Here is a 12,372-nt window from a genome sequence, read left to right on the forward strand (position 1 = left end):
AACGCAGACGAATGACAGTATCACGTTGCACTGATTTATTGCATTAAAGACTTAATAAACTGAAATAGAGACCTCTTGTGACAATAAAGTAACACCTCTTACCTGAATTTGATGTATTTTCATAATATAATTTACTAAATGTTGTCAAATTGACACCATCACCAGATTGTAAACGTGACTGTTATAATGGAGCGGCGTCGTTGAGGTTGGTAGGAGTCTGTGATTCAGTGTCTGTAGTGTAAAGAGAAGAGATGTAACTTATGATCAGTGAGCTTTACAGGTGCTGGCCAGTGGGTTTTGTCAACTTTGCACAGCGCCCGACTAGCTGTTTGCCCAACAAGCACAAAAAGTAAATACACATGCTAAACATTAGCTCAAACTATTTCTTTAACTTTCTTTCTTTATTATAATGACCAAAAGAAAAATATCCTGTTTCCTGTTCTAATATCTGCTCTTCGTCAAACCTTCTATTGACTTTCTGTTTAATATGATAATTCTGCTGTAGAGCAGACTTAGCAGAGCTAAACTGCACGGTTTCATTATAATATACTAATTGTTAAGTTACTGCCCAAAAACTGATAATAACCATTAGTGATGCATGTGAATTCTGCAACAAGCCTCTCTTACTGATTTGAGAGAGCTGGTTTGAAACATCCCGTAATAAATTAGGCTAAATAATTCATACCCAAAGTAGTAATAGAACCAGTCGGCTTCAACCTCAGTTAAATCAACAATGTGACTTTTTATTCCTGTTATATTTTGCGTTTCTCTTGCCCCTTTTTATCAAGGATCACGTCTAAAACGTGTCTTAATAAACAGTTCCTCTATGAGTTACTGCTTCCTAGGAAGAAGCTGCCTGGCACCTCAACAATGCCTGGCAAGAAAAGTTGTCTTTCAGGCTCCTCTTCAATTTCAAGTTGCATAGTCTCCCTTTGTGTGTGTGTGTGTCTCCTGTGAGGGCGAGGACAGCTTACCCACGTCATCATGTTGGACTTAGAGTCACGGCATCAAAGAGCCACTGGATGAGAACTTCGGGGGAACAACATGAGCTATTGTCATCCTGGCCCGCTGTGCTCCGGAAAACACAGTTTACGATCCTCTAAAAAAAACAAAAAAAACGTTTGGCACGAGCTTTTTATGGCGTCCCATTTTTCTTTCGCCATAGAAAACAAAGGGTGTTGTCAGTGTAAATGTCAACTTGAGACTGATATATTTCGCATTCTGCATTCTCCCTTTAAAGATTAATTATTATTATTATTATTATTCTGATATGCTGAGAAACTAAAGGCTCATGAAATAAGATTTAATGCTGATCAAATTTTGATTTCACATTTTTTTGTGTGTGACTGGGGACATTTTTGAACATTGCAATGGCTTAATGTCTTGAACACTGTGTTTTTTTGTTGTGTTCAAGTACGTCCTGAAGATTGCATGGATACAGCTGATTAGTGGCGATAACCTCTGCTTAGGGAGGGGCAGCCAACGTTGCGGGGCACCGGCCTCTGCAGGGAGGGGACCAGGACAACTTCCCATCATGGGAAGTGTGTGGCCAGAGGAGTTTATAAAGCCCTACACATGTTTACACCTCAGCCACAATCTGATCAATTCTCATGATATCAACACTCCTGAGAGGAAACGTCTGGTCCACCAGGGTAGAGCCATTGGCCTTGTTAGAAGGAGGAGTGCGAGCTTTGCACAAAGGGACTGTGAAATCCACCAGCTGCTCTGAAGTTACCCAGCATTGAGTTATTCAATCTTTTAGATTTCAGAGCCCAGAGAGGGAACTTGTCCTGCCTCCGGATTTGGAGATGGACCTTGTTTGAACTTGGCTGGCCACTCATCGTAATCCTCGAGCTTCTACCAATTTTTTTCTGAAACTCACTTTTGCCATCAGCAGCCATGTATAGCAGTGGCTACTCCCAGGTTTTTAAGTCGAGCCCGCAGGCCCAAAAGAAGGCGGTGTACCGCTCCAAAGGCAAAAGCTGCGGCTACTACATGCGTATTGTCTTCTTCTTCTCCTCACTCATCCAGTCCCTCATCATAGTCAGCCTTGTGCTCTTTCTGGTCTACGGTAAGAAGCAGGACTCGGCGTCCCCTTTGCGCATCCACGACCTGGAGGAGAGCTTCAGCCGACTGTCCATAGAAAATGAGGCTCTGAAGCAGCAGAGGAAAAATCTGACCAATTTACTCAACACCACCCTGACGGAGAAAAGCCGCAATGACTGGGACCTGAACAAACTGCGCATCCTCACCAACATCTCAGCGCACCTAATCCAAGATAGGGAGCTGAAGCTGGTGAGAAAGACGGGCCTTTCCATTATATCTAGCATGCACATTTCTGTCTGTAATTTATCTTCTTAGTCTCATAGCAGAAGTAGAACCTTTCAAAAGCCATAGAAATCAAAGTGTTTGTGTCGCTCAGTTACTGTTAGTGTCGGTGTCAATGTTGTTAGAAAGTGCAAAAATACTCTTGCCTTATAACCATGGTAAATATCCAATCGTTTTAAAATGTTTGTCTCCATTTGTCAATTGGTCTACAAATCATTAACACAACTTTTTTGACTGATATGAACAGCAAGAGTTCTTCCAGAAGTGGCAAAATTGTGAGCGCACAAAACTACCATTTCAGCCCCCCCGTAAGTATGACATTTCTTCAGTGCGAGCGCAAAATTAATCTAATGAATAAATGTGACATATGAGCTGCGGTGTCTAACCCTCATCTGAAAGACCTATTTGACTTCTTTTTCTCTTTTTTTCATAATCGTTTTTTCTGAGAAGGTATAACACATCCTTGCAACTGTGATCTGATGATTCAAACGCTGAAAACAAGGATCACGCTTTTGGAGGCCAACTTCACACAAACATCCCTCAGGATGAGGGATCAACTGGACCAGACTGCCAAAGAGAGGGACACCATTAACCTGGAAGTCATCCACCTGCGGAGGGAGAAATTCACACACGAAAAGGAGATGGAGTTCTTTAAGCAGAAATGCAAGGAGGACTTTTCACAGTTGTTGAGTGGGATCTCCGAGGTCTCCAAGGCTCTCCTAGAGAAGATCGATTCCCTCTTCCCATCACACATTGCCTTCCAGCTCACCTGTCCAAAACAGAGGGAACACCTGGAGCAGATCCGCACTAATTGCTCCAGCCTGTCCAATGAAGTGGAGGACAAGCTTCAGCGTTACCTGGATGTTGTGGGGGGAAAGATGTCCGACATCCAGGCTGAGAACAGCCACTTGAATGCAGAGAACTTGCGACTGTCTGAGGACTACCGCTGGTGCAGCAATAACCGCACGGGCCTGATCCTGCAGAACAGGCAGAACATAGACAAGCTTCAGCAGAAACATGATGAGGACAAAGAGAAACTCCTGGTTGACAAGATGAGGCTAAATGAAAAATTTGAATTGGAGATGCTTACCGTCCAGTACAAAAGTAAATTGATTGATGAGCTTACAGAGCGAATTAAGCAGCTCAACGTGTCCTGCGCAACAACGGTAAGAAAAAAAGTAAAATGAACGATTACATGAACATGTTAATAGCTCTGCATGGATGAATGCCGCGGCACTTTAAGTAAAGCTGTTTTGCCTGTAGCAGAGAAAAGACAATGAGACTTTCATCGCAGGAATAAACAGCAGCAGATATTAACGCTGCTGAGATGAGGTTGAGATTCTCTGATATAGCTGTTGACGTTAAATATAAAACAGCTGTTAAATGGAATGATCTGGATTAATTAGTGAAACAATTAGGCCATTTTGCACACATTTGGGCTTCTTCTCTGCAGTGTCAAAAGGCATATTTGCTTTTTTAACACCTGTTTTTTCCCCCACATAGTAACATTGCTCTTATTTTATTTCAGCCAGGGTTTGGATTTCCAGGAGGCCCGACAGGTACACAGGCTAAGACAGAGTCCGGATGGGGCTTGGGTGGAACCAACTCTGGCTCAGCCAGCTCTTCTAGTGGGGGTCAACTTGGGAGGTCAGGGTCAGGTGGGTTGAGTTCAGGCTTAGGTAGTTCTACTGGGTCGACCTTCAACAAGCCAGTATCTACTGGGTTAGGTAGCTCTACCGGATCCGCATTCAACAAGCCAGCATCTACTGGGTTAGGTAGCTCTACCGGATCCGCATTCAACAAGCCAGCATCTACTGGGTTAGGTAGCTCTACCGGATCCGCATTCAACAAGCCAGCATCTACTGGGTTAGGTAGCTCTACCGGATCCGCATTCAACAAGCCAGCATCTACTGGGTTAGGTAGCTCTACTGGGTCTGCATTCAACAAGCCAGCATCTACTGGGTTAGGTAGCTCTACTGGATCCACATTCAACAAGCCAGCATCTACTGGGTTAGGTAGCTCTATCGGGTCCGCATTCAACAAGCCAGCATCTACTGGGTTAGGTAGCTCTACTGGATCCGCATTCAACACGCCAGCATCTACTGGGTTAGGTAGCTCTAGCGGGTCCGCATTCAACAGGCCAGTATCTACTGGGTTTGGTAGCTCTACTGGGTCCAACTTCAACAAGCCAGCATCTACTGGGTTAGGTAGCTCTATTGGGTCCGCATTCAACAGGCCAGTATCTACTGGGTTTGGAAGTTCTACTGGGTCTGACTTCAACAAGCCAGTATCTACTGGGTTAGGTAGCTCTACTGGGTCCACATTCAACAAGCCAGCATCTACTGGGTTAGGCAGCTCTATTGGGTCCGCATTCAACAGGCCAGTATCTACTGGGTTTGGAAGTTCTACTGGGTCTGACTTCAACAAGCCAGTATCTACTGGGTTAGGTAGCTCTACTGGGTCCACATTCAACAAGCCAGCATCTGCTGGGTTAGGTAGCTCTACTGGGTCCTCATTCAACAACCCAGTATCTACTGGTGCGGGCTCTTCAAGCTCGTCAACAGGGTCAGGTAGCTCCGGATCCATATTTAATAAGCCAGCATCAACTGGGGGATTTTTCTCAATCTTTGGATCTGCAGGGTTGGATCCCCAAAACTCAGGTGGGACAGGTTCCAATAAGCCAGCACTGAGTGGAAAAGGCTCTTCATCTTTTGGATCACCTTCGACTTCAAGTGGGATAGGCTCAAATCAGCCAACATCAAGTCATGGGTCATCCTCCGGGTCGACTGGGTCGACAAATAAAAGTGGGCCAACCAACTCCGGATATTCTTGGTTCCTGAACAGTAACTCCGGGCAAAGTAAGACAGAGAGCGGAACAGGGAGAGGATCATCAACTGGGAATAGTGGTGGAAGTAGATCGTCATTTGATACAGGAAGACTGGGCTCAAGTAAGAACATGAATTTACAATTTAACACTCATATTTTCTCACATACCTCGTACCCCTGGTGTCATCCAACAATGGAGACAGTTTCATTTGGTTTTAAACTCCATAATAATAATAACTTCTTGTCAAACTGATTCAATAGCTCTGATTTTTGTATTCTTTGTAGCTCTTAGAAGAAATGCCAACTGTTTTTAACTTCTGTGGTATTAAATGAATGAATGAATGCCGATTGATTGATTACATCGTGGATAAGCATTAACAAAGTCTTGTGTTTAACCAACAGCCACTGTTGAGCAGCACCTTCGAGATCTGCAACGGATTATCAACCCTTCTGGCCCAGAGTGAGTACAAAGGGTTTTTAGCTGCTCGAGTGTGAACAAGAAAGTGTTGCTGGTGTTTTGCTTTCCAGCTGAACAGTCAATACGGCCTTTTTGTTACTCTCAACAAATCAGATAAAAACAAGAGTATCAACTTATTAGTGTTGCTGTCATCAGATGCATAAAAACACCTCACATATATATTTAGCTTTTAAAGGATTTTCTAAAACAGCTGAGCTCTGGACTTTTCTCCCAAATGTAACACAACCAGAAGTACATAGTGCCTTTGTTGGGTACTATTTGCAGCACTGTATCGATACACATTTTTTTGCTCCAGCGAGTATTTACGGCTCGCTGTACGTAGGATTTACTCGACATATAGAACAGTGCTCATGTTTATTGTATTGAAGGAACATTCAGGAGTGCAACAGTGTGGCTCATTTATGTGTTTTTAACAAATAAATGGAATAATTTAAATTAGGCTTCAAAAACACCATCATCATTAGTCATGGGCTTTGTTGACAATAACAAAATATAAAACATCATCAAACCTATTTATTAATAAAAGCTGTGATTTTCTAAGTTTAATACACTGGGAATACAAATGATGTCTTTCTTTCTTCTTCTCTTTCTTCAGGGATAAACAAGATCTCTCCCGAATGTTGGGTTAAAAAACACAACATGAAAAAAGATTAATCTTCCACTGTATTATTTAGCTCTGCTTAATGCAAACACATTTTAATAATATATAAATGTAACATATTTTACATTTTTGTGACAGTTTATTCATCAACATTATTTGTATTGTCACATATAATACAGTGCTTTGAATCACTTTTGCACTTTTGAATGTCAAATGTGAAGTTTGTGTGTTAATGTTTGTATCTACACAGGATGAATAAGAGCATCTTCTATTTTTAGACTAATTACAGAAATTTAAAAACTTTCTTTGAATGTAATTAATTGAGCCTGCCTCGTCTTTATAAACAGAACTGCTTACGATATATTATCCAATAAAGAGCCGGAAGCAACAGTTTGTCCCCATGTGCGTCACCTATTGTGTTACCTATTGTGTAATTATCTACAAAAGACACCTCGGCCCCTCCTGTAATGTTTTAGACGAGATTTTCTGGCACCGGCTCTTAAACCCTCGACCGTGTTTATGTTTACCTGCCAACCTGTCAGCAGTCCTGAAGAGGCACATGGGGGGGACTTTTTGGAAGGCTCTTGTATACATGCTTTTGTTAAAAACAATGTGCCATCACTTTACTGTGGAGAACACGGATATCCATTTTCTAAATAAAATCCTAATACATCTCTCACAAAGAAAACAGAAGGATGGAGCTCGTCTTAACCTTTCCCAAAAGATGTGAATCGCCAAAAGCTGACAGATTTTAAATGTAATCTTTGCTGGGTTTATAAAAAAATACAGATATTAATATAGAAAAATATAACAGGGTTGATTGTGTGCATAAGTAAATAACCCATATTTTAACATTTGTGAGGTATGGATTCAACACCACCATGGAGGAGGGAAACCGAGCATCATGAGAACAGACAAACATCCTGTTCGTTGCACTGTGGAAGGATGGGAACGTTCTTTTAATTCAAGAACCGAGAGTGTATTGTGTTTGGCGCCAATTAATAAAAACAGCACTTAGACTTAGAGCTCCTTCCTGTCTAAAGGATATCCTTTGTTTAACGGCAAGTGTTTTTCCACGTTTGGGATGGGCAGAGGAGCTGTGAGGATGTCAAAGGTTAACTGGTTGGATACTTCTGCGAATCAGACCGACTGAGACACAGGAAGTGTTAAAACCTCAAGAATGGAAAATCATCATGATGATGCTGGCCAATGTGTTTCCTGTCATTTCAGTGCATTATCCTGCCCACTCTTGACATTTCTTCATTTCCTGTACACAAAGGATGCGATTGACCAATGTTTTTACTGACACGGTTGGCAATGATTGCTAATACATAATTATTCATTTACCTTGTATACAATAAACTACTAAATTACAAACAGACAACTCTGTTCATTCATATGACTAACATTAACAAGGTTTAAAAATCAACAATTGAAATTGAAATTTTACTAGCTGTTTTAAGAATTCAACACCCCCCTGTTGTTAATTTTATTCTTATATTTTATAACAACGTCAATGTCACATGTCACAGTTACTCAGCCACCAAATATATTACACTGTGTCTACAACACATAATATCAACCTAAAATAAGGGAGGAAACGTGTATATAAGCAGCCAGTTGTAAATTAGCCAGTACTTAAGAATTCCTGACTTAAAATGCGAAGGTTATGACCCTAATAAAAAGTGTTTAATATGGAAATGTAAAATGAAAACTCGTACTGAGTTAAGTACCCCGTGAGATGACTCTCAATGCAGATACAACGATGAAGAACAGAGACACCTCCCTTTTATTGAAGCTGGCAGTTGAACCAAATCATACAATATCTAATATCTAATATTTGATATACGTAACAAAAAAAACCTCTCAATCTCTCCTTGTATGCCTCCTTGTCTTTATAATAGGTAATTATTCAGGCCACATTTACCGATAGGACCAGGATTGTCCACATCATCAGTCTCAGGCTCAATGACAGATCTTAAACTCATTAGCAGCTGTGCTTTAAGGATCTTGACACTTTGTGCATTGTGGACAACTGTTACCCAAGACCTGTGTCCATTGTGTCGCAGCCCAGCCACCTCAGTCCGTCCCCTGAGGCAGGAAAGCAAAAGGGTACTTATGATTACGTCCCCCTTCCTCACCTGGGCTTGCAGAACTGCAAACTTGTTTGTCTGTTGCTGCTAATGTTTCCACTTTGCTGTGACTTTTAATTGCATTTCCGATCTGCCGGGCCTCTCTCAAGTCCCACGGCTGCCAAGGCTGGAAAAGACATTAAGTGGGCAAAAAAATCATTTGTCGCGCAGATACTCAAGTGTAGAGGAAGGAGGGTGGTAAGTACAAAATGTTACAGAGCACTGATGTCCTTTTGTGTTGAAGTTCCTCAGCACAACCCTGACAATCACCTTGACCTCTGTCTGCAGAGTTCTATTGCCTAAAGAGAATGTGTGTTTAATCTAGTTTGTGTTTTAAAGGCAAATTGTGCAGTCCTGAGTTTACACATAGACAATGTCACGTGTTCAGTTAGAGCTGTTATACAGCAAATGTTTTTAGAAAAAGAATAGTTGTGAAAATATCTGGGTCACTTGTAAAAGATAAAGTGCACAAGGAAATTCTGTGGAAAAGTTAATTACAACCCTTGAGGTACATTTTCACAATCCATGAGTTTAGAATTCTGTGCAAATGTTGGGTGGAAGCTAAATCACGCTATTGAGAAAAATGTTTGTTTCTTAAATCTGTTCATCTTCAATTCTGGGCTAGACGTTGGCTGAATTCAGCCTTTGACCAGATTCAACTCCATGGCAACAGCAGCTTCGCTCATGGTTATTTAAAGCTACTCGCCAACGCTGTCTCAGAGATAACGTTCAAATAAATTAAACTGGTGTTCCCACTTCAAACCTCAGGTCATTGGCTCATTGTATTACCACACAGTACAACTGACAGGAATGTTAATAGCGTAAAGAAAAAAGTGAGGATCATACAAATATATCACCTGAAAAACAAATTTGTGACCAATGTAAGACCTAAAACCAGATGCTAAAGAAGAACTCCAACACGTCTTGTGTTGTTATTCCCTTGTCTGTCTGTTTAACTGGCCTTGTACCAAGGTTACACTAAACAAAGTGGGAACAAGAGGCTTTACACAGGAACAAATGATTTTTTTTCCCCCAAAGCCTCAGTTGTTGTCCACATTGTGGATGTCATGAGCTGAGCTGCTTTAAGCCGGCACCAGCAACAATAGTGTCCCGTTTATCTATATGTCATAGATTATCCATCACATCGTGAGCCTTACTGGTGATACACTGCCGGCAGGGATATCGGGAGGATTACAGATCATCTAGTCTGCTTTAAAAATAGAGCCATGGAGCTAAAGCCACTGCAGTTATTTCGGTTCAATCCCTCCCACCCGTTGAGGGACATCGTTCGTTATTCATTGCACAATGTGTGTTTAAACACATGCGTTGGCGGGCGTGAGGGGACGGGAGAATCCTACTCCATCTCTAATCCAGTGATAATAAACTCAATAAATAAGACTTTACTTTGCTGAAGATTGAAGAATAGTATGTTTCTTGTTAACAAATTGTTCAGCAGTAATACGTCTTCTTTTCATATAGTAAAACAGAGGTGGAACACTCCAAAAGCATTTATCAAGAAAGTGATGATTTCTTAAGTTCCTCGGGATCAAACTCTGAAAACATGTTTTAACACAAAGGCCTGTTGCCTCTGAGAGATCAAGTCATCTGACAAAATTAAGTGGTATGCTCTTTCAATTGTCCATTCATCCATTATTTTCGGGACTACACGAGACATTTATAGAGCCTTTTCTGACTTTTTGGTGTCTTCATTCTGATTCAGATATTTTTCTTTTGTGTAATTTTATTGACTTGTTTTTTTTTCTTTTTTGCTTCTCTGCAATTAATGCTGGAATATTGAAAACATCCATCAATTTTGGTTACTAAATATGTTTGCATTACAATAATGCTTCTGAAGCAAAATCACAGATTGTTGATCGTTGATCTTGACTTTTTTAGGGGAAAATCTTTGCTGATTTGAGTCAAGGCTGTCATATGCTGTAAATGCTGTAAAGACATCGCAGACTGAGATTTGTAATATTGTGGCATCAAGACGGGAGACATTAGTTTTCACCTTAAAGATCACATCTCATGTTGGAATAGACATAATAGTGTTAAAGTGTTTTGATTATAATAAGACCAATAAGGTCTTATAATAAGACTCTCGGTCTTCCCCGATAGCTTCAAACAATCTGTTTCCTCCATCTACTGTCCAAAGAACAGTATTGTCATAGTGATATTGGAGGAAAAATGAATGCCTCATTATTGTGTGATTGAGTTTCCTTGTTCTACTTTGTTTTACTAGTCTAAATTATTTGGTAATTTACAAAGCATAAAGTAAATGTCCACCTCATTATTATATAGATAAGGTGAATTTATTGCAAACCACATCCGAACTTAGAAGAAGAGGCTTTGGAAGGTGGATTATTGTTGTGTTTCCACGCTTGATCAAATAGTATATTACCTGCAACATGTCATTTAACATTTTTTGAGATCTTGTTCATGTCCTGACATGACAGGCAGACAGACGTGCCTCTGAGAAATGTCTCCAACAAAGGGTGTGAATGCATAATTGATCCAATGAAATCTAATTAGTGTCGGGAAAAACTTTTTCTATTAATCGTTGGAAAATAAGATGCAAGAACCACACTGTAAAATAACACCATATAGTTTAATAATTATGCTCTGATTAAACTCTACAAGCTGTTTACCTTTCAAAGTGTAAATAAGAATCAGCTGTGGAGAAAAACTTGCTGACATAGCATGTGTAAGGATATATTTATTTATATATCATATCATCAACTATTTATAGATATGTCTTGAGTTCTGACTAAAACAGAAAATGAAAATTTTACAGAAGTAACCTCTTATTAGAAACTGAAGAATTCTTACAAAGGCCACAAGAATTGGACTGTTCCATTTCCCCTCTTTAGAGGGGTATGTTCCGTCTCCTCTGTAGTTCTTGGAGGCTACACAGGAGATGTTGTTTTTTCTGCATTACAGTATTTAAGATCCATTAAACATTATAAGAACATTAAGTGCCATATTGCTGCGGTGTATGTGCAGTATTCACCCTTGTTTTGGTGATTCTTGTTCAGCTGAATTGATGTTACTGCTGGACACGCTCACGTGTTCACTGTGTTAGTTTCCACTGTGCATTGTGGTGCTGATCTTTAGTCAGGTACTAAGTCTCGGTATCTTACCTGTGAAGTGTATAACGTTATCTAATGTTTAATGGATTTATATGACAGTCAATTGCTTCCAGCTTCTATTCTCTGTACTGATGATCTGTGAAGGTAGCTAACACGTAGTGGCCTCATGGTTCCACCTTGTGGCCGTGCTACGCATTGCAGTGCATGCCATGTCGTCTTTGCAGTGATTGGGTTAAATTGTATTTTTACAATTTGTTTGACGATTCTCTTCTGATTACTGAAGTCACGCACTACACCAATTCATAATATTTAAATGTATCTTTGTATATTCTGTCAAGCCAAAATCCACAATAAAATTTTCGCTGGACTATTTGTGATTTCAATCATCTTCCAGAACAACAACCTCTCTTTTATCTTTGTCTGTGTGAGATACATTCAAGGATGGCTGCAAACCAGGACCCTAAAAATAGTTATTTTTGGTTTGTTAAAGAACTGCCACCTTTGGGCTGTATAATCAATGGTTTTTATTTGAATTCCAAAATTGAGACACGGACGAGGAGATTGATTGAAGCTAATCAGCTTAGCTTAGCACAAAGGCAGGTGTGGAAAACTGCTCACAGTTAGCATTGTACTGTTGGAACATAGTCCGCTTCTCAGCACCTTTTAGTTGTCTTTTTTTTTTCATTGGCATGCCATTTGGACAGCCATACTATTAGCAATTTCATCCTATTTGTATTTTTTGGATAAACTAATCTGAGGTCTGTCAAAAGCGTTTATATCATTTTGATATAATAGATATGACGGTGTTGCGCTTGGTATGCCTGTGCTGCTTTGATATGGCGGGCACAGGTGATAACGCTGCCCTGTCCGCCCCCTCAGGTAACACTGTTAACAGTAAATACATATTCTGTCGTTTGC

General features: G+C 40.4%; 1 protein-coding gene across 3 annotated transcripts; it reads left to right on the forward strand.

The window, feature by feature from the left end:
• Positions 1-1,587: 1,587 nt before the first annotated feature.
• Positions 1,588-7,610, forward strand: plvapa (plasmalemma vesicle associated protein a). 3 transcript variants are annotated; one of them, XM_078099075.1, is made up of 7 exons: positions 1,588-2,295; positions 2,576-2,636; positions 2,779-3,494; positions 3,857-4,775; positions 4,824-5,276; positions 5,557-5,614; positions 6,228-7,610. In XM_078099075.1, exons 1-7 carry the CDS (start codon positions 1,900-1,902, stop codon positions 6,259-6,261), a joined length of 2,637 nt encoding a protein of 878 aa, XP_077955201.1. In that variant the 5' UTR covers positions 1,588-1,899; the 3' UTR covers positions 6,262-7,610. The 3 variants fall into 3 exon arrangements, with proteins under 3 accessions (XP_077955201.1, XP_040027890.2, XP_077955200.1); XM_040171956.2 differs by having other exon boundaries at positions 3,857-3,986; positions 4,968-5,276; XM_078099074.1 differs by having other exon boundaries at positions 3,857-5,276.
• Positions 7,611-12,372: the final 4,762 nt, after the last annotated feature.

The sequence above is a fragment of the Gasterosteus aculeatus genome, chromosome 3 (genome assembly GCF_964276395.1).
Source record: "Gasterosteus aculeatus chromosome 3, fGasAcu3.hap1.1, whole genome shotgun sequence".
In the NCBI taxonomy this organism is placed as follows: Eukaryota; Metazoa; Chordata; class Actinopteri; order Perciformes; family Gasterosteidae; genus Gasterosteus; species Gasterosteus aculeatus.

Excerpts from the sequence above, each read along its gene's own strand:
- plvapa (XM_078099074.1), top strand. The coding sequence starts at position 1,900 with ATGTATAGCAGTGGCTACTCCCAGGTTTTTAAGTCGAGCCCGCAGGCC. Across the intron at positions 5,277-5,556 it reads TACAGGAAGACTGGGCTCAA|CCACTGTTGAGCAGCACCTT; the intron begins GTAAGAACATGA and ends TTTAACCAACAG. Across the intron at positions 5,615-6,227 it reads ATCAACCCTTCTGGCCCAGA|GGATAAACAAGATCTCTCCC; the intron begins GTGAGTACAAAG and ends CTCTTTCTTCAG.